At 34.3% G+C, this 27,321-nt stretch overlaps 1 protein-coding gene across 1 annotated transcript; it reads right to left on the minus strand.

Moving 5' to 3' along the window:
- Positions 1-6,263: 6,263 nt before the first annotated feature.
- LOC149083169 (sec1 family domain-containing protein 2-like) lies at positions 6,264-27,246 on the minus strand. The gene is made up of 15 exons (XM_089236340.1): positions 26,666-27,246; positions 22,589-22,807; positions 20,738-20,869; positions 19,765-19,821; positions 19,497-19,625; positions 19,040-19,212; positions 18,609-18,718; positions 16,924-17,041; positions 15,460-15,657; positions 14,755-14,851; positions 14,170-14,233; positions 12,414-12,516; positions 12,169-12,318; positions 9,012-9,141; positions 6,264-8,499 (listed from the first exon to the last, which is right to left on the minus strand). The coding sequence occupies exons 1-15, from the start codon at positions 26,843-26,845 to the stop codon at positions 8,392-8,394; spliced, it is 1,968 nt and encodes a 655-aa protein (XP_089092466.1). The 5' UTR covers positions 26,846-27,246; the 3' UTR covers positions 6,264-8,391.
- Positions 27,247-27,321: the final 75 nt, after the last annotated feature.

Consider the following 27,321-nt stretch of genomic DNA (forward strand, 5'->3'; position numbering starts at 1 on the left):
ATTACGATCCAAGCTGCAGCTGTGACAATGAGTGTCGTAAATCTTTTTGCTTCGGATCTCGATACATCTTCGTCATGCTATGCATTTGTTCCACCAATCAACGAGCTGATGAAATTTAATGAATTGAGCTCCACTCATTGTATCTATAAATGCTGATCTAATATTTCCGATCTTTTCCGACCATTTCCGATCTTTTATTTCGGAGAAATTTTATATATATATCTAGGGTCCAACAAAAAAAACATGTAAACTCTTCGACAAAAGTATTCATCTCAGTTGTCAGAAATTTCTGAAGCACCTTCCAATGGGACAAAAAAATGTTGTAGCTCACTCGGTTCTAACTACATTCACACACCAAATAAGAATGGAATGATCTTTGCAGGCATCATCCTCCTATTTCATTCAGGCATGTCTCTGTAGTATGACATTTTTCGTACATCAAATGCAAATACAAATGCACCAACAGGCAAAATGCCCAATGAGGTGGCTAAAAAAGTATTCCCATAAAAAATATGGATGTCAAATTAATTAAGTACAGCAGCAACCCAAAAAAGAGTAATTACCATGAAAAAAAATTAGTAATTATGGTAAAATTTAGGTCTAATGAACACTGTCCATTAAAAAACTATACTTGTCTTATGCAAGTATGGATATCTTCTCGATTTCTCCCAATATGAATATAGTATTTCGTTTTAAAAGTGTAAATTGTGGTGGAATTCAAAACTCCCAGAGATAAGCTATTCCATTTATTTACAACCCTGTTAGAAACCAATTCCCTGCGACACCATAACCTGGTGTCCCTTTGTCGAAACACTCGATCGACGGTGTAACTCATGGTTTATTCCATAGTTTCCCAATCAATAACGTAGGATCCTATGTTATACCCGTAGCTTCTATCCGCCCCCTGGAACTTTCCATCACCTCCAAGGGTGGGGGGGGGGGCGTTAACGCTCACGTTGAGAATCACTGGTCTATCCTACACATTCCGGTCCGGGCTTGAGCTGGTATACCAACAAGAGCGCGCGTGGCTCTTCTTTGTGCACCCGCTCTCAACCAACTCTATGTCCCTCAGTAGGTATGGGTCCCCAAAACCTTGACGCCTACCCCAATCCAAGACGAACTGACCCCCGGAGAGAACGCAAGGACTTTTTTAAGAATGAAACCGAGTATTCTACCAAGAGTCTACCATGTTGAACACGATCGAATGTTCTGGAAATCAAGATACACAACGTCCAACGTCAACGTTTTCGCCTTTGCCCAAGGATGTAGTCACGTGATGAAGGAAAGAAAGAAGATCAGTTACACAAGACTTTCCCTTCCTGTGAACAATAGGCGGAAGTCTGGGGGGCAAGATGATGATGATGATAATTCATTTACACATTAGATCAGTCGACTCCACCTTTAACGCTGGGGGAACAATGCACCCCCCCCCCTTATCTCCGCCCATGCTGGTTTTCCGCCAACACATTATTCTCGTCTATCCACTTCACCAGTTGTCTTTTGATAATAACTTCCAAAATTTCGAGAGAGCTCGTCAAACTCACCGGACACAATTTCTCTACTACAGCGGTTCTCAACCTTTTTTGACTAGCGGAGCTCTTTTTAGAAAAAAAAATCTATGGCGGAGCCCTGTATATAGGGAAATTTTTAATTATTCATCAAAGTTATTGATTTATTTTTACTATTAAGGAACATTTATAATTATTATTTTTAATTTCCCTGTCTTTTTTATTTTTCTTGAGCGGCCGCGGAGCCCCTGGAGAGTGCACCGTTTGAGGACCTCTGCTCTACTACATTTTTTTTCAATATCGGAACCACATTAGCATGCATCCAATCAAATATGACCAACCAAATAGAAACCGATTTTAAAAAAAATATATAGTTTAATACCCTGATCTTAAATTCATCATGGGCCCTTACTTAGCTCTAAGAACCTGTCTACCAATTTCTATTACTCTCGGAAATCATGGTACCAAACCTCATTATGGCAAAGACCCTACGCACTTGAGGCTTGTGCAGTAGTGTCGGAGTACAAAATTGATTTAGAAATAAAAATTTCTATATGAAGCTCAGATGTTGAGTTCGGGTCTGATCACTTTCGATATCACTGCCCCACAAGTTTCTACTCAATATCAAGTTTCTACTCAATATCAAGTTTCTATAACAATATCGACATCTGTTTACATTTTACTACATAAGAAAACGGATTTCGTGTAAACACAATGATCACTTCTCCATTACAATGAATCTAGAAACGTGAATATATATTTTTTGTCGAAAATGGACGAAAACGAAAAAAAAAACGCCATCTGCACTTCAGAAGAAAGGAAAAAAACAATGAAAGAAGGGAGAGAGAGAGAGCACGTGTAACTGCCGCGTTTCTCTGCAGTTTCTCTCTCTCTCTCTCAAAAGATGTGGCATTTGGGATGATGATGACGATGCTATCTCCAAGAAAGAAGAGAGTGCATGTCGAGAGAGAGAGCAGGGCGTTTTCGAAGATCATCCAGAAATAGAAGACGTCACCACTTATCTAGATGGCTACTTGCGGGGATGCCCCCGATTTAACTCCAAGGATGATCCCATCGGTTTTAGACAACAGCGACTACATAAGAGCAGCTGCGTCAATCTGTTTCATGATGGGGAGAAAAAGAAAGCAAACCCGTGAATGCTTTTCAAATTATCGACACCGGCGAGATAAGAAACCTTGTTCTAAAATCAGGAAGAACAACGCGATAAAGCCTATATATATTTAAAAAAAACCCCGAAATCCACGACTTGGTTCGTCACAAAAAAAGGTGGTGAACGCACACAGCATAAGTTCCAAAGAACGCATTCTCTTGTAACCTCAATTAGGTTGTTAATCCGAATCCAGGAGCAGCTTGAGCTTACGTGCCGCCCCTAAAGACGACTCTTGCGAGAGTTTGACCGAGCTTTAGCCTACGGGACCCTGGGATAAACATGATTTTTTTTAGCGCCGTAAACGCGGCTACTTTGGCCCAAAACGATAAAATAACGAAACTGTAATCTACTCTATAATCTCTACAATATACAATCATCAGTGCAACGTTTTATGTCTGTTTCTATGCAACGGAAATTGGTGACGGAAGTCAGTTACAATTTTGGGTCAAGCTTTTATTTAACTCCTGAATATTATCGGGAACCGTTTGACCCATCGGGACCAAGTTATGTGTATATACCGAGAGGTATGCATATATCACCAGTGCTCTCAATGTACAGGGTCCGGGTACCAACGGCAGGGACACTGACAAATACCTTCAATGGCCTTCCTGTACTGTAAAACACTGTCAACCCATTCCCTTCCATGTACAACCACCATTGGCGTACGCAAGCCCCCCCCCCCAAGCCGAGATTACAGTGTTATTTTGCAGAAAAAAAGTATCCCGAGAAGAAAAAAAAATTTAAACCCCCCCCCCCCCCGAGAAAACTTGCGTGCGCCTACTACAACCACAACAATAAAACATCATTTGCATGTAATGTACCAACCATATATTCATTGGATATGGGTGCTCTTAGGGCTTCTGTAGGAGCCCTGGGTTTTATCTATTGGTACAATTTCAATTTTTTTGTTCATGGCTTTTATATGGAAGTCCAAGGTTTCACCTGAAGGACCCGAGATGAGTCTCATTGGAATCCATGCTAGAGTGCCCACCTTGGGGGGAGGGGTCCTGGTTTAATTCATTTAGTTCTTGCAAATAAGTTTTATTATGTCACGTATATTATGGGGGGGGGGAAGGGTTGACAGGTTTCCTTAAGTCCGGGATGAATCTGATTGATTCTTGCTGCTTTAACACCATAAATTGGCAATAGAGGGGAGGCCGCGATAAATGTCTGGAGTCCCCACTAAATATCTGCGCACATTGGCACCCCGGCTTCCTCTCTGCCCAGGATGTGGTGATTCTTGATTTTATTCATTGATAAAGTGAATATAAATTAAGTTTTTTTTCCGTGGATCTCAAGGGTGGGAAGTTGACAGGTTTCATTTCGGAGTGGGAGGCTTGATGAATCTCATTAATTTTTGCTGTTTTAACATTGAAAAATTTGCGATAGCGGAAGCCCGAGGTAAATCCAGTCTGGGACCCACTAAAAATCTGGGACTGGGTCTCGAGTGCTTGGATAGGATCTCTTGAATTTTATTGATTGGTAAAATGAATACAAATGAAAATTTTTCGAGGCCTCATGAGATGGGGAGTGCAACAGGGGTCCAGGCTGGAGATCCCCTATGGGGAACTTGATTCATTTCGAGGGTCCTTGATGAATCTCAGTTTTTGTTGCTTTTAAGATGGTAAAATTCGTCAGTAAGCTGATGATTTCGCGTGCCACTTTTCATAGTACTCTTTCGAAGTGGGACGAAATAAACAAGATATGATGTGAAAAGAAAAAGCCCCCCCCCCTCCGCCAATTACTCTATCTATTACCCTAAAATCATTTTTGGAACTAGTTTCTGTAGTTTTTGCCAGGTAGCTGCACTAATGGACAGACTTTCTTCTCATTCTGATCAAGGAGAAAGACAATTTTTTTTTCTTACTACTTGTACTTTGCAATCATTTTTTGCTTTTTCATGTACTTGATTCAAAATGATACACCATGATAAAGTTTATACTGAATGGCACCCATATACTAGTGCATATGAAAAAGTGGTAAGCAAGAGTTGATTGTGAAGTAGTAGTAGTGAAAGCGAAAAAATTTTTTCTCCTTGATCTGGAATCACTTCAAATGATTCTGGAATCACAGATTACTCTGAAATCACCTATAATGATTCTGGAATCTCTAAAAATGATTCTGGAATAACTTAGAATGATTTTAGAGTAGATACACAAATTGATTCTCTGGAATCAATTATAATGACACTGGAATAATTTCAAATTGTTCTACAATCAGTTATGATTCTTGTATCACCTATTTTGATTCTGGAATTAATTCAAATGACTGCAATCACTTTACTGATTGCATATAACAATGTGTGTGTGTCTCACATCACCTATCTACATAGGCGTACAGAATTTTCTTGGGGTTTCAGATTTTTTCCCTTATGAATGGGGGATTACTTTTTTTCCTGCACAAAATAACACTATAATTTTGGCTCAAAGAGGGGGTTTAGAACCCCAAAATCCCCCTTTGCGTAAGCCAGTGCCTATCTAGTACATAACATTATGAGGTTATTTAATGTCATGTTGAGACATTTTCTGGCATACCAGCTTTTCTTGTTTTAGACATAGGTCATATTTTGGTATAGCAGTGAGCATAAAAGGGGAACCAAATCAGGGGAAAGCGAATAAAGTAATTGTAGAAATATTAGGATTTTTTTTTTTTTTTTTGTCAGTATAATTCAAACCTGTATATTGGATGGAATGACTCACAGAGAAAACTGCAGTTTTTCATGTATATGCATGCATATACAAATCTGAGTGTTCTCGTGCAGCTTATATGTCGGAGAGGATATTTTTTTTTAAACATACAATAGACATACACATCACCATTTATCAAAAAAAAAAAAAAAAAGAAGACAGGAAAACAACAAACTATCCCTATACAGGGCAATTCAGTAATTCCTCTTGCCTCATTTTACTGGCAAACCGTCTATTCTAAAGGCACACTTCCAATTAGAAACTGTATCCAAATAACGTGTGGAACTCAGATACGTCATTCATGTTGTTAGGTGTTGGATTGTTATGAAAATATAAAAATAACTTTTTATACGGACACCCTATCCTAAAAATCCCCCTCCCCCAATTAGAAAGTTGTTGCGCTGCCTCTTCTGAAGCCAACAAAAAAGAATTCCACATTTCTAAGTGCAATATTCACTGAGATATTTGAATTCAAAAAATAGGGAAAAGTGGGAAAAGAACAGCATAAATGAGGGCAAAAAATGTTTTTCGTTTATGCTGCTTTTTTCAACTTTTCTGTGAATTTTGAATTCAAATATATCAATGAATATTGCACTTGGGAACATGTTTTTTTTGCCTTAGAGGAGACAGGGCAACAACTTTCTAATAGGGTTTTGGATAATATTGGGTCTGCATATAAAGAATTAATTTTTATATTTTGATAACTACACAGTCCCTTGCAATATGAATGACATCTGAGGTCTACACCCTATTTGGATACTTTTCCAATTGGAAATATGCCTCTAAGATCAATAGTTCGCTAGTAAAATGCGGCAAGAGAAATCATGGAAATCACCCTGCATGTACAGTGCAGAAAAATATTTGCAAATAGATGTACACAAACACTATGAAAATATATAAATTCCATTAGCTTTATTACAATAGATTCTAATCAGATTTCACAAATATGAACTTTTTTTTAGATTTCCAATCTGAGAACATTCATAGTACAAAACAGGTTTTCAATACCATATTCTTTGGGTAAATGTTCCATACCTCTTTTATTTGGCTAGCTGAAATTTTCTTAAATTGTTTTAACACAAATTTCCATATTTGAAGGATTTTTTAAATACAACCAATTTCTATTAACACAGGGCCATTTTTACCCTCTTATATAATATACAATATACACATACACTGATTTTTCATTTATAACAGGTTTACTGGAACTCATAACACAAGAAAATTGAAACATGCATGCCTCTAAAGGTACGCAAACTTAAACGTTTTATATGTTTGCCAGAATGCATTCTCGATCATTCCATCTGAAAAAAACGTTCTGTATGCATGTTATGGCTGATGTCCAAAACAACTAGTCAGTTTGTAAAATGACCAGCGACTTTACAAAGAGACCTGACATAAACAAAGTTGAGTCACAGTATTGTAACCACCTTATATTTTTGACATCAACTGAGTGTAGCTAATAAAATAAGGCAAGAGTTGTTAGCAAGCTTGGAATGAATATGAAGTGAGATGTTAGCATTCAGAAAATGCATTTTTATGGTAGACATTAGCTAAGGGTGAGTTAGGATACTCTACAGTTGGGCCATTTATTCCAAATGAACCAGGGAACTACCACACTTTGGTCCAAAATATCAGGGTAACAAACCCAGCTGTTTGTAGTGCTCCAAAGTAGAAAAATCCAAAGTAGATGGAATGTGACTGCAATCGTGGTAACATCAGAAAAAAAATGGCTTCAATTAGCAGGGCAGTATCAGAGTTTCTAACTCTTTGTGCTTTTTCTAAGCCCTCAACTTTGCCCGTCTGACTGGCAAAGAGTTGCCTCCTTGGATGAGTCACTTTCTCTGATGCATAGAATAGACAGTTGCTGTTGTATCTCAGAGAATAAGACTCTGTAACCAGTGCTGGGAGAATACAGCCTCACTGCCAATTGTTTTTAAGCCATTTTCAACCATTATGAATTCATACTTCATCTAAGGTCATGCATACCATTAAATGCCTATTGTCTTTCTTGAGGGTGTATGGGATTTTCCAGAATGGTAATATAATATACTATATGGGCCTTGAAATGGCTGAAAATTGTAGAGAAAAACATAAGCAAGACTTCAACATATTTGATTTTTGAATTCTTCAAGCAAGAAGCCAATTGAACAAATTCAGACCAACTCTATCATCATTGTTCTTTTTCTCTATAGATTTTACGCTGTGTAGGCCTACACCAGCTACTAAATAGAATATAGTCTGCTTGGACAGCCGCTGTAGTGGTTGAGTGGTCATAGTAACATTCACAATGCAAGGACCCAGGTTCAAACCACACCGTCACCACTGTGGTGGGTGCCGGAAATTATTTTTCTATGGTTCCCAACTTTGAGGTGAGAATACAAGCTGATTTCCCTGTTTAAAAATCTTGCCATAAAAAGCAATAGGCCTACAACAGTAAAATCTTTCATCATTACTCTTCATTCATAGTTCGAAAAATAGGTGGCAGATGGTAGCACTATAACTATATTAGATTCACAAAACGGACACACACATTCCAACATGTGCCAATTTGTTAGAAGTTCCACAGAGGAATATGGATGAGGTGCATCAAGAACCAGACTAGTCTCAGGCTCTGTCCCGCAAGGGATGAGGTTCACGTGTGGCTTAGTAGTAGTCTGCTTGGATCTTGATGTAACAACCTTCCAGAATCTTGTGTTGCTTTCAGACCATCTTGCCTACTTTACCACACATCAACTCCAGTTATATATCACCATATGGCAGTTTCCAACCAGCGGAGTCGGGTGGAAAATGAAGGTGCCATCTATCAGTGATCACCCTAGGCTTGATAAGTAAAGAACTTCTTTCTGATATTCTTACCTGGATTCGAGCCCATGGAACTTGACGGTAACCTTCATAGTGGAAGACAGCGTGTCTTACTACTGCATCCAAGTGGCATAGTGGATTCTTTCCAGCTTATGCTGATGGTTACATTAATGTGACTCAACTGTGCATATGCACACACATACAGAAAATTATCACAAAATCAGAAGTCTTCAGAAACTTCTTTCGTTATCAATGCTTTCTGCACTGTTTTGAACAAATCTTGCATCACACATTCAGGCGTCAATATACTGGTGCTTCCAAACAAAATCTGAAGCATGAAATGCATTAATGTTAATATAGAATGATCCGATAAATTAAGCAATTCATTGACTAAAAGAGTACAAAGAATGAAAAACATTAGAGTAGATAGAAATATTAATTTTATAATTTCTTTTATGATATATTTTCTCAAATTAATTGAATTAAATTAAAATTAGAGCAAAAAAAAAAAAAAAAAGTGCTGGGATTACTTCATTTTCAGTGAGAAGTAATTTCCCATGGTAAAGTTTTGGTGCAACTTCAAACAATCAAATATTGAGCATATATTTTTTCTCTAATTCTATTTCAAAAAATACTTGTGAATCCAACTTCAACATGGTGACATCATTTCTATAGTCAAAATAATAATCCTTTGCATGAATAGCATAAACAGCTCATGCATCATGAATAAATTGCATTAAAATTGAAAGATCAAAATTTGAATTTTTGGAAAATTTTGATCTTTCAGCTGAGACACAGGAAAATGACAAAAATAAAATAACTGAAAACGCAACAACATACCTTGGTTGTTTTTTGATGAGAAATAATTTCATTCATCATCTTCAGTTCAGATGCTGTTACTCCCCCAATGACAAAGACGATAATTACAGGGTTGTCTTTCGGCAAAGGTTTAGCCATATTTATGAACAAACTGCAATGACAGATTATTTACCTGGCTTAAATCATGCACATGAATAATAGAGCATCATATAACTTGTTTTAATTTACAAAAAATAAACATACTGTCAGTCTCTCTTAAACAGATAAACGTATACCCTGGTTATTCAAATAAAATCCTCCTGAACCAAAATTTCTCCCATAGAAATTAAGTTAATTTTTCCTACTTAAATTAAACAAGTTCAGCAATTTTTTCCCTGTTTAATGGAATATTAGATTCACTCAATAACTGTTAATACACATCCACCACTATATATATAATGTTTTTTTTATATTTTTTTTAAACTGAGCACAACTCAGGTCTATTGCCATAGGCAATTTACTACCTAGTGAGTTGTGCCGGAAGTGTAAGTACCTAACAATCTGTGTGTATCTAGTGTTGTGTATGATTTTTCAGTGCTGCCATCTATATCTCAGAAGTGAAGTGAGTGATGTGTAGTGACTGAATATTTGTATTGTTTGTAGGCTTGTTGCTCTCTGTGGCGAGACTTTTTAACGGGGAGATCAGCTCGCATTAGCGCCTCGAAGTTGGGAACCACAGAAAACCAACTTCAGATATAATGTTTTTGTTGGATAAAATATTTGGAGTTAATAGCAAATATGTTGCCAAGTTAAGACTTGAAAAAAAACCAAGACTCGAGAACAGGTACTGGCCTCAAAGTATCTAAGTTGCCTTCAGTAAGTACATTTAATTGTTTCATTTTTGTCTTCTGTTGAATCCATACAGGGCGTTAAGGTTTTTACTTTTTATTGCAAAAGTTAAGATATTGAATTACAACAATTACAATAAATTTTCATTTCATTTTGATGTCTGATTTATTCCATAAGCTTTATTAATATTGAATTTTCAGTAGTTTTTAATATACAAGCTATAATAATGGTGTTAAACAGCAATTCAATTGTTCCCAGAAAAATCTAATATTAATCTAATATTGTGTGCTAGAACTGTTGATATCCATTTAACCAAGCCCGTTCATCGTTTGAGCCCTGGGCAAACGTAAATTTTGGGACCTCCTTATATAGGTTCTTTGAGATTATGTTGTTGGAGTTATGAATGTTTGTGTTCCATGGGTGCTGCCATATTTTGAAGTGAAATGGCATGACATCAACAATTCTTATGCATGCTATGGTATTAGCTTACTTTTCACTTTTATCAAGGTATTCAATTTTGCATTTGAAAATTCAACAAGATGAGAAATTAAATATGCAGACAAACTCATAATTTTAGACTGACAATAAACATGATGAAAATATAAACAAACATTAATATGCAGTGAGGATCTGTTTGTTCCAACTAGAGTATATTTCCATGAAAAAAGGCTTTTAGATATTATTCATGAATCGAAATTAATAAACAATTACGATAGACTATATTAACAAATTTTTACAAATTAATGAAAAGCATGAATTGCAGTCAGGTATGTTCATGAATTTGCAGTCATTTATTTGACTAGATGGAGTAACAAATGTTGTGTGGGTCAAAAAAGTCAATCGAATTGGCTTTTTTTCTTGTGCTGCAGTCTCTAATAAGATTATCATATTGTGAATTAGAAGCAGTCATTTCCAAATGAAAGTATCAAAAGTTCTGTAAGTATATCTTGACTCAATATGGTTCCTGGGGAAGACTTCAATATTGTTCTGGATAATTTCTCACAAGTTCTTGAAATAAGCAGAGGATGAAACAATTTTCACGATGTCACAGATTTACTCACAGAACCCACGTCTTTTCACTTTCCGGATGAACTCCTTAGACGACTATACTGCAGAGGCAATGAATATCTCAATCTTTCCTTGGAGCTCCTGTGCACTGAATGGGACCATTCATGGATGGTTAGACCTAACTCAGGCCAAAGATCACAATTGCTGATAATGCCACCAGATTTCGAGTTATCCAAGGATGATGTGACTCTCCACTATCCATACAAAGGTTTTTTAAAAACCTTTATATGGATAGCAGAGAGTGGTCCCGTTCAGTGCACATGAGCTCCAAGGAAAGATTGTGATATTTATTGCCTCTGTAGTCTAGTGGTCTAGGGTGTTCACCTAAGAAGTGAAAGGACATAGGTTCGATTCCCCGCAGGGGCAGTTGAATTTTCTCTTTCCAAAATATATCTTCACATCAGCCAGCTGTTGAAAAACCTTTTTATGGATAGCAGAGAGTGACATCATCCTCGGATAAGTCACCATTTGGTGGCTTGTCAGCAATTGTGATCTTTGGCCTGAGTTACGCCCGACTGTCCATGTACAGTCCCGTTCAGTGCTCCAAGGGAAGATTGAGATGCTCGTTGCCTCTGTAGTCTAGTGTGTTTACCCGGAAAGTGAAAGGACATGGGTTTGAATCCCTGCTGGGGCAGTTGAATTTTCTCTCTCCCCAAAATATATTTTTGCATCAGCCAGCTGTTAAAAAACTTTGTACCGACTCTATATGTAAAAATTAACAATAAAAAAAAGTTAGTTGAGAAAGTTGTGAAAAGCAGTTGGTTTGAGAAAATAAAGCTATTTTGTACACCTCACTCTTTTGTTTTTGTTTCCCCTTCTCTCATCAGACATAGGAAAAGAGAGGAAAATGAGTGCAATAGTATTAGATAGTCAAGATCTAATTTGATTAATTTACCCAAAAGACCTTAATTTGAACACTATTTCTTTCACTCTGTTTGAACATGTGAGAAAGGATTCCACACTCAACAAATTTTTACAGCTGAAAAACAAGTTTTAAATTCCAGTCAGACCAACTAAAAAGTCTCCACTTGTGCGATACGCTAAAGATGGTGCATAGGTCAGTCTGTATTTTCAAGGAACTTAAGGGTGGGGTGTATTTCTGTAGGCTTTTTGCGTAACGCATAAGATAAAAACTTGAACATTTTGGCAATCACCAAACATCACTGGTTGTCATTTTGGTTAAGCTATATTCTGTGTCAGGTTATACAAGAGATTTGTTTTTTAAAATTGACAAAAGGCAAATTATTGCACGAATTTCTAAGTTAATAAAAAACAAATTTACCTGAAACCTGTTTTTATATAATCTCGCAGACCTGCTGAGTGGAATTCCAGGTCAGCAATTTCATTAGAATTAAATATGTTATCCATAACTTGCTTCAACATAGGCCTATAAGTTGCAGGCATTGCTGCATCTCCCGGCTGAAGTATATTTCTAAAAATAACAATAGATATTTTAGTGAAAGCTTATTCAAACAATTGAACAAAAGGTTTTCATGAACTTTTGGAAAGAGAAAAAAAAAATCTTACTTGTATACTTTGAGATCTTTACGGGCATCCCTGAATTGTTTCAGAACAGAAAAAAATACCTTCACTGCATTTAAAATATCTTGGTCATCTGCATCATAGCCAGCTTTGATAAATAAAAGTATTTTAACAAAATAAATTTAGTGATTAAGATGAATAATGAAAGTGTAATGCATACACATCATGACAAAGCTCTTTTTGAGGGAATTAATGAAGAGACATAAGAACAAATTAATTTTATTTATTAAAGTCATAATCCATCTGAAATAGTCATTTTAAGTATAATTTTTAACAATACATATAATAATAAAAAATATATACAATCAAGTACAGTAAAAGACCTCTTAATGGATACCTGAGATGTGGTCACCCCCTCTTTTACAGCTAAATAATAATTTTCCTGTGTATAATAAAAGTACAGTCTTTAAACCCCTGATTAACGGTCAAACCTTTTTATGGACAAGTTTTTTTTGTCCCACCAGTGTTGGCAAGAGAGAGGTTTTACTGTACATAAAACCAATACATGAATACTTTAAAAAGAGACCACAACTGATATAATTTTATTTTTTATGATGATAAAGCTGAAAAGTTTAGACATATAACTATGTTATGTCTATGTTATATGTTTTGTAAAATCAGGTTTTTGACTGAATAGTGTTCTATGTAGTTTCTGTGCCTAAAAACAATGCCATAGGAGTTAAGGCAGAATAAATACAAATACAAATACAACGTCACAACAGGCAAATTGCCCAATGAGGTGGCTGACTTAAGAACATCATGGATCCCTGAGCCCTACCTACTACTGCTACACCACACATGCACACCCCCCTCCCCCGCGGAACCCCCAACGAATCGGTACATGCGGGAATGTGCGTGTACGTGTAGTGAAACCTGACGTGAAGTTTTTTGTTTCTCTGTAATGCTTGTTATGTGTAGTGCTGCCATCTGCCACCAGTTTTTCTAACTATGAGTGAAGTGTTATGATTGAATGATTTATCGTTGTAGGACTGTTGCTCTCTGTGGTGAGACTTTTTAACGGGGAGATCGGCTCGCATTTGCGCCTTGAAGTTGGGAACCACAGAAAACCAACTTCAGCCGACCACCTATAAAGGTCTATGTTACTTCCATGTAAAAAAAACACATTTCTCTAATTCAGCTATGACTTCCATTGTGTTTCCTCTAAAGTTTGAAAAACACCACATAGACGTTATTCGGCCAAACTGTTGACTTGTTCCAGCAATGCTGAACTCAGTATGAATTACTGCCAAAAAAAGTTCCAAAATAAATTCATACTTTTTATTACGTATGTAATACCTGTTCAGGTTATAAAAAATGCCATGAATGGAATCGTCTCATCTAATACATGACTATCTATGAATCCATGAATATCTCTATCGAATTTTAATTGATACAGTCACTTATTAGATGCAACATTCTGGATGGAATTTTTAAAAATTTCATTTCATTAGACATTCATGGAATTCAGATTTTCATACTGATATCATAGCCTATATGACAAAATAAAGAAAAATTATTAGGCAAAACAGCGTATACAGTCAAACCTCGTTAGTGCGTCAACTGGTTAACATGTCACTCCGCTTACTGGGTCACTTTTTGGAAGTCTCCATTGTCCTCAGGCAGGAATTGGCACAGCTATGGCTTACTCCGTTTAACGAGTCACTCGGCCTACTAAGTCATATTTTTGCTCTCTCAAGAGTGGCTCATTAACTAGGTTTGACTGTATATTCATCATTCTTACCTATACACTGCGTTACATTTCGTGTGTTTTCATCTTCTTGAAACAAGGCTTCAATAATAGATGCCTGTTGCAAATAAAAGCCATGTAAAATTTTTATTAAGTCCATAATTAAAAAAAAATTTTCATTATGAAAAATCAACAGCATCACAACACATTCAGTAATAACTATTATGAGAAATTGATTCTGTTTACAACGTTCCCACTTAGAACGTCTTCTCCCTTAGTATGACTTATTTTTGTGGTTTCGTAGTTCTAACTCTAATTTTCAACAAGATTTCCTGTTTAAAGCCTATTCCCACTTACAATAATTTCCATAACAGTTTTTTGAAAATCATTATAAGCGGGATCCACTATTTAAGAAACACACATGCAGTTCTTGAACATTCATCTGAAGAATTCAATGAGAAAGTACTGAATTGACAAAGAATTTTTCAGAACTGCATTCTTCAAAAGAATTACCCAGAAAACTCAAGAGATTGTTCATTCAGTGTTGTGATGTATTTTTATATAACTTTTTTTAAAAGAAATTCTTCATAACAATTTGAGTTACAGAAATTCATATTTGACAATCATAAAATATCCTACTTGAATAGATGCTTCTGACTCTGAATCCAGCACTCCTACATCAGATAGTGCATATAAAAATGCAACCAATGATAATATATCAGCCATCTTGTAATTCCTGTTAAAACAAAAAGTTATTAATCAAATACAATGTAAATTTAAAGAAAAATATGAGTAATTTTGTGTGTATAAGTATTGCATCTGTATAACATATCATAAATTAACGAAAAATTGCATTACATTATAGGAATCTTGACACATATATTTAGCTTTAATTAATGAAGATAATTTTAGGCATCTAAATTTTGTAAATATTTTCTTTCTTGTCACCTATAAAAACATATATGTCATGCTAAAAAGATTTTTTGTCAGATATTCAATGCTTTCATCTTCAACAGTTCATGATAAATCATTTCTCTTAAAAAATTTTTATAATATAAATACTATACCTTAGACCAGTGTTTAACAAAATGGGCAATATTGCCTCCTGAGGGCGATGGAATGGTCCAGAGGGGGCAGAAGCTTTGGGTTTTGTATAAGATTCTATGGGTTGGCTTGAGTTGGGGCAGATAAGAGAAATTTTTTGAAGGGGGGGGGGGCGATTGCACAAAATTTAATGTTTGGGAAACAATGAATTAGACCAAATTCTTCAACAATTTCTAAGATACCATCACAACTGAAAACATTAATTAGGTTGTTAATAATGTTAATAATTTTAGTTGTTACCTTTCTTTTCTGCTTGCTATCAAACGAGATAAGTCTTCGGCAATACCCTGTTTCGAAAGGGAATAGTTTTGAACAAGAAGTTTTTCAGTAGCTAGAAGATTATCGATATAGCCACTATCAGAATGCTCCAAGGTCTGGAGAATGCTAGTTGCTTGTTGAAGCAAACCACAATACTTTGAGAGTAAACCAGGCTTTTCCCTATAACATAAAAGAAAAATATGTGAAAAATACACATAAATGCTACAAATACACCCCTCCCCCAAAGCATCTATCAATAAATTTAAGTGATACTAGAATCAATATCTAATCATATTGTATGTATGTCAATGTGAAAATGTATTTGAAAAAAATAAACCAAACAATATAGCATTCAATATTCGGTTTATAAAAGTATGAATAAATATAATTTTTGTACCAATTTGATATTTCTGATATGGATTTAGAAAAACATCAAATATTCATTTTAAATAATGTGTAAATGAAGAAAAATAAAACTTCACAGGGTAATAAATATGAGAAGAGTGGGTATGTGTGTGTGTGTGAAAATCTGACATGTGCCACAAAAAAAATGTATGGAATTTGTTTCTCCCCATTATAGCAAACATCCAGGTGTTATTTTCTGCTTTTCTACTCTAAAAACTATGAAAAAAATAAAAATGTTTTTAACTTTTCCACAGAGAATTTAATTTCAGCCAAAATTCATAATAGAACGAGCGTAAATCTATTTTTAAAAATGCAACCTCTTTTCACAAACTTTAACCATGGCACATTCTGTCTCTCACAAGCGAATATTTTGATTTGCTTAAAGAACCTGATCCACTATATTCACAGGTAAAATTTACAAGGGAATAAAATTTTGCCACAATTTCTCACATGAAAACATAGTTTAATAGTCTTATTTCCTATTAGCTGTTACCTGCAGCTTCACTAGCATGGATTTTGTAATCTGAAAATTCCTAAAAGTATAAAAACTCACCTAAAAATTGAGTTTCATTTACCCCAGTAAACCATGTTTATGGTATTGTCTTTTGGGTTTAGATGACCAGGCTACTCGCGGAGCTCACTCTGGAACATGTGATATAGAACTGTCCATATGAGAAAACGTCCTCTTTCAAATTGTTATTATCTAAAGTTTTAAGAAAAATTTAACGATGTTTCTCCACATAAACTTTGAACCCCTTACGATCAGTTTGGGAGTTGAATTTTAAAAAATCCCCTCTTAGTGCGAGTATCTACATTATAAAATAAAATTACTGACCAAATTTCATATTTAAAGCTTCAGGAATTTCAGCGCGTGATGCCAGGATTCAATATTGGCAAAATTACATAGGTTCCTAAGTTAACCTTGAAGACTATCGAAAACAAAGACTGCTAAAACAAATCACAATATTTTCAAGGCAAATCAGATTGCTTCCAAAACATTTTTGAATGTAAAAAAATACAAAGCCAAAATGTAAAACAGACCCTAATGTAGATAATCCTTTTTTCAGCAGTTTCACAGCATTCATGTTGCTACCAGGTTCAATAGGCAATCCTTCAGTAGAGCTCAGCTGAGCAATTTTTCTATTAATATTCATAACTGCTTCCTAAAATTCAATTAAAGAGAAAAACATGCAAATAAAGTCAAAGGTGAAGAACAGGATAATCATATATTTATAAAGAACTAGAGATCTGGATGTAAACACAGTTTAAATTAAATTTAGATTTTAAAATCAATATGCTTACACAAGATTATTATATTAATAATGATCAAGATATCATTAAGATATCATGATAATATTTTTGATTATTCTTTGGATTAAAAAAATATTGAAACTTAATTTTTATGCACTCAAACAAAATTTTTTATAAAAGCAGACAAAATTATCTGGTTTTATTTTTTCCCCAATACTAAAAATGATGAAGGAAAATGAAAATGTCACCCCCCCCCCTATAATGGGGAAATTTCTATCATTTGATCATTTTTGTCACATCACGATCATTTTCTACACATGAGGACTAATTAGGTTGGGACCTACAATTTATTGCTGATTCCCAACACCAGCGGTCAACTTTTTTTTTTTTGGGGGGGGGGGAATTTCGAAGCAGTTATAAAAAAACTAATTTATGTTCATGTATCAACTAGATTACAACACAAAATAAATACCATTTAAGGCTATTTTTCTTGCACTAACATTAGAATTTGAAAATTTGATAATTTTAATATGTTAATCCAGAGGTTCTTAACCTATGGGTTGTCTTAAAAGTGTCATTTTTTTCTGAGGATCTATGTGGCAAATTCTCGAAAATTTCAACCAAATCTCAATTTTGTGAAGTCCTTTCTTCTGGTGCCCAGGTGGGGCCATGCATTAATACAGCACTGCCTATGGGTGGCAGAGCTTCTTAGATGGGTATGACTCAATAGAAGTGGTTTACGAATACACTTTTGCAATTTGGTTATAAATCCATTTGTTGCATAGTTCACTAGTTTCAGGGATATCTTAATGACTTTGGCGGCTTGGGCTGAGATGCAGGCATTTTTTGGCCCCCCCCCCTCTTGAGCCTTGATTTCATATATATTATTTTTGGGGAGAATTCACATCCGAAATGGCATGATATAAGTACAAAATGCAGAGGAATGCTGAAAATTATCTATGCCTATATGAAAATAAACAAGAACTCATCAAAAAAACATCAACCCTAGAATGCTAACTAAAATATAAACTGATAAAACTGCATGTTAACTGACTATATATCTACATTTCTGAGACGTAGAGTTGTTATTCTAGGATTAATCAAAATTCTATGAAAATTTGAAATTGACTCAAGGACAACTTAATTCCAGAATTAATGAAAAATATTTTCATTACCAATGGAAAACAATTCTAGAATAGATGAAAAATAATTCTAAAACTAATGAGAAATAATTGAAAAATAGCGGGAGAAATAATTCTAGGATTACTAAAAATTCACAATATATGAAAGAAACAATTCCACAATTAATGAAAATTGAGTATTTATGAAAGAAATACTTTTCCCCCCATTTGATTCTGAGCTTTAGGTCAGGCCCTGTGCCCACTCTTTAAGACACCATGTAGTGGTTTCACTATTTTGAAATTGAAAAATCAATTTCCACAAGAAAAAAATTAGTCACTATAAACTTCAGTTACCTGCCTTAAATTTACTTGTTAGCAATATCTTCAATAAATCGTCTTCCATAGAGTTATTTTTGTGGGCAATGCATCCAGGTGCAAGCAATGGAAAGTCAAAAACTTTTTCACTGAAAAAAATTCAAAAATTAGTTACGTAAAGCTGATGTAGAAAAGAATTGACACGATATAAATGATCAATGGCAAAATTAAATTATTACTAAAGTTGCTTATTGTACTTTCACTGCAATGATAACCATTTCGACTCATTTGCAATCCACTAAATATTAAATAAAAAACCAAATTCAATTATTTTTATTTCTTTTTCACATATTTTTATTGTCTTCTTTGAGAACAACAGTAAAAAATATTCTGAGAGTTTTAGACTACATTAGTCTCACATTTTAGCAATAGCAAATTCTTATGTAAAAAAAACCTGAAATTTTCCTTACTTTTTACAATTACATAAGTTTTCCATGTTAACACTAATGTCACAAACATGGCCAGGTAAATGAGACAAAGTACGTAACATCTTCCCATAAGGTGTGTCAGTGGTTTGGCTTAGTGGACCAGCTAAATCAAGAGATCTGTCAATGAGCACTACTGAAGCTTTTGATGAAATGACCTAAAAGTAACAATTATATCCTCACATAATGTACTTGCCATATTTATAATATTCATTTTGGTGGAACTCATTATTTTCATGAAATTAATTTATTTACTCAATTTAGGAATCGATACAACTTTGACTTTAATGAATTTAAATAATTATTTTTAACATGCAAAAAACCTGAAATACAAAGAATGTTTCAAACAAGCAACAAAAAATTACCAAAAAATGAAAAAAATAAAAATCAATTCCCCCAAGCAGTGAGATTGAGAGCTAGTTTAAAAACTATACATTTTTACCTTCTTTTTTGATGTGTGAATGATGTTTTCAAGTTCTACTCCAACATTGTGACTTAATTTACCCAAAGAAAAAATTTCACCTTTCAAGTGCATTCCTTCTAACATAGCATTCAGAAAATATGCCAGAACCTAAAACAGAAAAAAAACTATACAAGCATGCACAGCAACTTGAGAAAACATTTTTTGCAAATTCAAAAAACAATTACAAAAAATTATTCCAAAAAAATTAAGAGCTGAAATTCCTGAAAGATAGAAAAAAAAAACTTGCCTTAAAACCAAGTTTCAATACGTGAGGTATACTTTTCATTCCCCCTTCTAGAGCATACTAAAAGATGCAGGAAAATCACATCACAAGATAAAAAATTAATTATATGTATAATAAAGAGGTTGTAGTTATGTGTGTGTGCAACCAAAACATATATGACACAGTAAAAACATAGAGAATGATCAAGTCAAGGATGGCCCTCTTGCAATCTGAGCAAGTGTGCAGAGACTAGTGGACTCTTCTTTGATGAAAATGACAAAAAGAAGAAAACACGACAGTTTAGTCCATTCTTCAGTAGAAAAATGAAGAATTTTCTACTGAAGGGATTATATTAGTCTCAAAATGGCTGTTTGGTGTTTTAATGTTTTATTTTGAATCATTTCCATTAGACCTTACATCTTCTACACTGTGCTAAAAAAGTATTTTCCTTTCTATCGTCTTTCCAAGTTCACCTTGACATAATATCCAGAAAGTCTAGTAGTAGTTAGTATATGTATGTATCAATGTTTAGAAATTTCAATTTGACCTGGTTAAATTGTTGTAATTCCTTGGACAATCATGTGGGTGGGTGAATAATTTCATAATGTATAAATACAAATAAATGCATATTTGTATTTTGTGTTTGTGTGTATTGTGTTATTGTGCATGTCAATGTGTTATAACATGTGTTTGTGTAAATAAATTTCAAAATTTCAATCTTTTTCCTTGATTTATTGTGCGCAGAGCATAATCACCTTTATCTATTCAAAAAACATCTTACAATTTTTTAAATGAACTTTGTCAGTAGCAATAAAACACACACTTAAGCAAATGAAAGAATGATTAATAATGCATGACTTGAATGAAAACAGTAAAATTTAACAAATATAATTTTTCAAAATTGAACTTCTGTTGATGTTATCATGACAAATGGACATGTGCACATGCAAGATAAACTTTGCAGCACTATTATACTATATAGAATATTATACTTTACCTTCATGGAATTGTTCATTTCAAAATCTGAACTGACTGGAAAAAAGAACTTTGATAAGGTAGGAATGAAAAATAACCCAGGCAGCAAACATGCAGCAAAAACTGGAATGTGTAATACCTTTGCAGACTGCGCCTACATATATATATGTAACAGATTAATACAGATAATATAGTATAATATACAGATAATAATATAATTGAAAAAAATATACAAAACAATACGTGAAATATACCATAAAAATATTAAAATGCAAAATGAAGTGTTTCTAAACAGTTTTCTTGAAAACAGAATAATACAAGAAAAATCCTACATTTTGTAACCTGATGAACATTGTTCTGTAATGTATTTCAAGAAAGTTAATTTTTTTTCATTAGTGAAGATTCGTTAACATTTTCAAATAAAGCAAATCTTTCTAAGAAAATTTATCAACCAACACAATTTATAGTCACTAAACAAAGCACAAACTTTTATTAAGACCTTTTATTTTATCGAATTCAGTATTATTGTAATAAAAATCACTGTGGATATGTACACAATGCCATACATTTATTTGGTGCACTGCAGAAGACTATAAGCGTAAGTGATGTAATGCGCATGCACACTACAGCCAAAGTTGATACATATAATAATTTATTAACACTGCTAATGGTAACTCACATGGTAACGCCCAGGTGGTAGCAAGCAAGATCAGCACTAGCATGATCACTGGTTCAAATTAAAACTTGTGTTCTTCAAATTTTATTTTTCTGCTCTTTCATCTCTGTGTTTTTTGAAGATTTTTGATTTATTTTCCTTCATGATGGCTTCCTTTGATACTTACATATGATGCCGTCAACATTTTTTGTCAAAACCTGCAGAAATGTGGTTTAAAATATGTGATAAACTTAATGTTGACACGTGACTATATACGTTTAAATGTATATATATGTCATACGCCCCGAATAAATGCACCTACAATATACAAGCCATTAGCCACCGTATGTTGAATAAATGCAAAGTGTATTTCATCTTTAAACAATATGTCTGTGATGTAACTTCCATTACTCAGCCTCCACACATTAAAAGAACACATGGCAAAAGTGTACGTATCCTCAGTCAATAAAAATATCTTTCATATTAAATCAAGTTTAGTTCATGAAACTTCTAGGGAATTTAAAAGCATAATTCAGATTCAACAATCAATAAGATGATTAGGTATGTGGAATGAATGGTCAAGTCCCATGGCCACATTTTACTCATGAATCGTTGATACTAGAGGCATACTTTCAATTAAAAAGAGTATCAAAACATGTAGACTTCAGATACAACATTCATACTGCAAGGGGTTGTCAGGTCATTAAAATATAAAAAATAACTTTTTATACTGACACCGTCCTCAAAAACCCAATTCGGAAGCTGTTTCCCTGTCTCTCCTGAGACAAAAAAAAAAAATTCCACGTTTCCAAGTACCATATTTATTGAGATATTTTAATTCAAAACCAGAAAAGTGGGGAAAAACAGCAAAAATGAGGAAAAAAACAATCCTAAGTTTATGCAGTCCTTTCCCAAATTTTTTCCAATTTTTTTAATTTAAATATCTCCATGGATTCTAATTAGAAATGTGGATTTTTTTTTGTTGGCCTCACAAGGGACAGAGCAAGAACTTTCTCTAATTGGGTCTTTTAGGATGGGGAGCCAAATAAAAAAGTTAGTTTATTTTAATAACTTGCAACATGAATGCTATATCTGAAGTCTACACTTTATGTGGATACTTTTTCTAACTGGAAGCATTCCTCCAGGATCGAAAGATCACAAGTAAAAAGCGGCCAAGGGACTAAACCTTTCACCCTGTCTAATTGCATATTATTTTACTTTGTATCCCATCCAACTAATCAGCTGTCTTTCCAAATAACTAAACATCTGAGTGGAATCAGGCACATCAACTTCGTGACACTGTGCAGGAAGTGAACATATCACAATGCAATTGTTGAAACCACTGTTCCTCACGATAACCATTATAGTCCTTAAGATTTCAGTATCCAGAGGAGATGAAATAAGAAACACTCCTTTCTTATATGATGAATGCACTTTCTGAAAAGAAAGAGATGGGAAAAAAAACATTAATTGTAGCTACAGAATAAAAAAAGAAACATTAAAACTCTGCTTGGAAGGAAAAAAAATATTCTTCACAGCCAATATGAATTTGCCTACACACAGAAATGGAACTGAAAGGAGTTCTCTTCCTATATGATATTCTTGCATTAGATTCTTGCCTCTGGGTTTAGCAAACCAAATTTCTGGCCCTTTGAAGTTTGTAATAACAGGGTTTGAGCATGCATCCCCCTTCCCCACATACTGGAGCAGGGTTCCTAAAATGAGATCATTGGCTGGTCCCTAAGCCAGATTTCTTACAGGCCCTTCTATAGTGAATAATTGCCCTGAGTCTGTCAGCCTTATCCTTGTGGGAGATCATGGATTTGAACTGTATGCAATGAATATTTAATATGTATTTATTATTGACACTTGTTTTGTTTTATTATAACCTGGTATGATTTTAGGTGCATAGCATATATATATGTATCGTCAACATTTTTGGAGCATGTTTATATATAATCCGAGGATATCGTTATCCAATTCCAATATGACCCTGCTTTACTGAACCCATTACCCTCACTTAAACGAAGCTCTACTGTATTCAACTAATTCTCATTATAAATTACTATAACTCTTAAAACTAGAGATGTAAAATTCCCAAGAATAATCTTTCGGAGAATATTCTCATTGAGGAGAATATGCTCTGCTAGGACTACTATTATAAATAACTTCACAATATTCTTATAAGTTCTTGATGAGAACATTCTCCTCTTATTTATAATTTAGTTACACATAATATCCTTGAGAATATTTTCTGGAAGGACTACTTTCATAAATTACTGGGAAATATTCTTACAGAAAATAATAAGAATTATTCTGAAGTTATTAATAACAGTCCTTCCAGAGAATATTCTTCTTGATGAGAATATTCTTCAGTTACTGAAATCTTTCCAGAGAGTATTATCAAGAATAGCCTATATGTAATAACATGTATTATAATAAATAATCTCAATAAATAACTTGAGAATAGAAATTATTATTTTTGATAAGAATATTCTCTAGTATAATTTATAATAGTAGTCTGGAGAATGTCCCTGTCTCTTTTCCCGTCAAGAAGCTGGGAATATTGAAGTGTCTAGACCACAATATTAAAGTTTGAAAGCAAGAAAATTAAACCAACAGGGCTGAATTGCACAACTTCTAAAGAAATGTGAGTGATACAGAATTTAAGTGTATGTGCATTGAAGAAGACAACAGTTCTGTATCTTAGAATGAAGGTGATTATATAAGAATAGCTTCCTTTATCAATCAACTTTGATTTAATTTCTTTTGTGTTGTGAACTTATTTCTGAAAATTTATCTAATTTTAAAATAACTTTTTAGGTTTTAATCTAAAGGTTTCTAAAAATCATTATAACCAAACTTTTAAAACCTCTCATCATGACCTGGGGAATATTATGAGAATATTCTTGAACTAAAAGTTGTCGTTGGGGAGTGATTATACCAAAAATTGTTTTGTTGTAAATGTTTCAGGTAATGAAAACCGATTTATATTTCACAATATAAACAAAATTAGTAAAAAAAATTTAAATTATTCAAAAGAAAAATGAATATTCCTGATTATTCTCAAATTTTTACATCCAGGAGAATATTCTCTGAATATTCTTGTTCTCCGAGAATATTCTCACCTCACATCTCTACTTAAAACTATGTTTTGGATGGCGGGATTTTTACTAAGGAATACAGCCCTAGACTCTATACATAACGTATACACTGCACCATATTGTTTGGATATCATGCCAGAAGCACGAATGTGCAATGACCTTGGAGAAAAACAAAAAAAAAAGGGAAATGACATTTTGAATGTTTACTCTACCCATAGTACTCTATAGGAGTTATTTTTATAAATGTTTTGTAACATGTGTTTCAAAAGGGATACACATTTGTGTTTCAGGCAAAACTTAGCAAAATAAGGTATCAAATTAGCAGATTAAAAAAAGGGGGGGGGGAAATTCACACATTTGTGCTTATGGCAGGCAGGGGGATGATTTTTATACAGTGAAACCCCACTACAATATTCAATATAACAATAAATCTCTCTACAATATTTTTTCAAGTCTTGCTTGAAAATTTCTATACTCTAATGTTAAACTGCTGCCTCTCGATATTATGATAATTCCTTTACAACAATATTTTCCCCTGGTCTGTAGAGTATTGTTGTATCAAGGTTTCACTGTACTTATACACAACAGAATTCAGACATCTACCACTTTAACAACTCACTTTTAATATGAAAAACAGATGGCAGCACCAATATAACATGAAACAAACATAACTCTGACAACATAAATATGTTAGGGCCATGTATATACACACTTCACATTCCGCATGTGCCAAATTATTAGAAAATGCCCAGAGAAATGTTTACGAGATGCATGGGTTAATCATTGATGCATCTCGTAAAAAGGAATGCTAGTCATCTATAGATAACTAGCATTCTTGTAATCGACTGCCAACCCTAGTTATCAAGGTTTAAATGTGTAGTTAGCACATGTATACAGTGGATACTGCTTAAAATGTTTTCCTGCTTAGTACAACTTGCTTTTTGCTGTCTCAATTTTAACTTCAACTCGTCAAGGTTTTCATTTAAAGCATTACCCCACTTATGCTTTTTCATGATGATCTTTGATAATGCTGTGGATACATATATGGAGCCGGATATTTATTCAGTGCACGACAGAACAAGAAGTGAGGCCACTTCTGCGTGTCTAATGTGAGAGCGAATGCAAATTAGGGAGAAGTGGAAGCTGAACAATTGATAAATTAAATTAGGGTGCTGCTAGCATTCGCTGTTACTTCAGTTGTAATAAGTGCATAACTAGCAGTACGAAGGTTGATGATTCAAATCGCGCACACAACTGTAGTTCCCCTCCCCAAACTTACATCTACAATTTTTTGCACAATTGCTGATTTATTCATTTTATTCACTTGTTGATATTACGGTTGTTATTATTATAAAGATGATATTAAGGGTCCAGTCATCACTGGAGGGTCGTCACAAGGGAGGTGTACTCATAGGGCTCCAGCGTGGGGGCCTGGTACCATTCCATTCATGCAATTTTTTGTTTTTCACGCTAGACGTCACAATAAAAAGTTCCACCAAAGGTCCCAGCAACAAGTTGTGGAGGCCATGTCATGTGCCAAGACAATTTATTCCTTTTTAATGACTTGTATTGGGGGGGGGGAGGGTTTGTTAGCCGGGTCAGCATCTGGTGAAATTTGTATTTGGGAGTGAAGGGTCACGATGCTCTTACTGAGTGGGGTGGTACATCAGTGAGGGAAGCACGCACACCACTTCCTCCACACCACGCGTGCTCTCATGACAAAATAAAAGCAAAATTGAATCACGCTAATTATAATATAAATGCGATAATTATTTTCAAAAGGTAAGGCAAACTCCTGTACATAAACTAAGCCGAGACGTCATCAAATTTACTGTATATTGTATAAATGTCTGGTGTCACGTGACTTCAAAAGATTCTGCAAAGGAGAATGATGTCACAAACTCTTCTGCCACACACCGAATAAACATCTGGCTTTCTACATGTATCCATGTACAAATTGCCTTTTGAAAAATGCTATAAGTGGGATCCACTGTATTTAACATACTAGCTTATATGTGTGTCTTTCAAAAAAAACCACCACAAAAGGTGTAAGCAAGAAAACGCTATAAACGGGAAATATCAATGAGTATTAGTAAAAGTTGTGACCATGAAAATGAGGCATACTAAGCCACTTATAAGAACATTATAAGTGGGATTCACTGTATTTTTTTTTGAAGGACAGTTGACAAACCTCGAATATAGACAGATTGCGAACGGCAAGAACACCGTTGTCCAGCATTCGTGGCAGTCCTCCGTGCCAATGCAAGACCTCTGCAGATGCGTCATCCATCAACAGTATCGAGGAGTGTGTGTGTAAACAAACTTCTTTCAACCAGTCGTCGATTGCTGCACTTAACGGCTTCAAGGCCATTTCTAAAATTATATACCTCTGACAGTTTTAAAGACTTGAAGAATAATAGCCACTTGTAAATAGAATCCAAATAACAGCTCATATAAATGTAATGAACAATAATATAAAAACACTGCTCTTATCTAAAGAACAGTTCATTCATAATAATGAAAATGCTTGTGGTCTCAATATCTTTGACACGTTGAAAGATACAGCACACATTGATAGTTATAATAGACACGTTGATACAACAGCGAAAGCGTGCATGTCAACATCAACTTGTAATCTTCCTATCAAAGAGCACTTCTTAATACAGCTTTGCTTCCTACAAACGTCCGGTGTTTACGTGACTTCAAATACAGCTTTACCTTTTAAAAACGTTTACCAAAATGTTTACAATGAATTTCATCTCAAATGATGGTGATGATGCTTGTTGATTCCAGCTGGTCCTAGAAATTAAGCACTTTTATGTAAATTATATGTTATATACATTTTTT

This window comes from Pholcus phalangioides, unplaced genomic scaffold (genome assembly GCF_987345545.1).
Source record: "Pholcus phalangioides strain wild (caught in Gottingen) unplaced genomic scaffold, Ppha-v1.0 ptg000009l_1, whole genome shotgun sequence".
Taxonomy (NCBI): Eukaryota; Metazoa; Arthropoda; class Arachnida; order Araneae; family Pholcidae; genus Pholcus; species Pholcus phalangioides.

Excerpts from the sequence above, each read along its gene's own strand:
- LOC149083169 (XM_089236340.1), bottom strand. The coding sequence starts at position 26,845 with ATGGCCTTGAAGCCGTTAAGTGCAGCAATCGACGACTGGTTGAAAGAA. Across the intron at positions 20,870-22,588 it reads TTAGTTGGATGGGATACAAA|GCGCAGTCTGCAAAGGTATT; the intron begins GTAAAATAATAT and ends ATATATATGTAG. Across the intron at positions 12,517-14,169 it reads AAATGTAACGCAGTGTATAG|CTGGCTATGATGCAGATGAC; the intron begins GTAAGAATGATG and ends TATTTATCAAAG.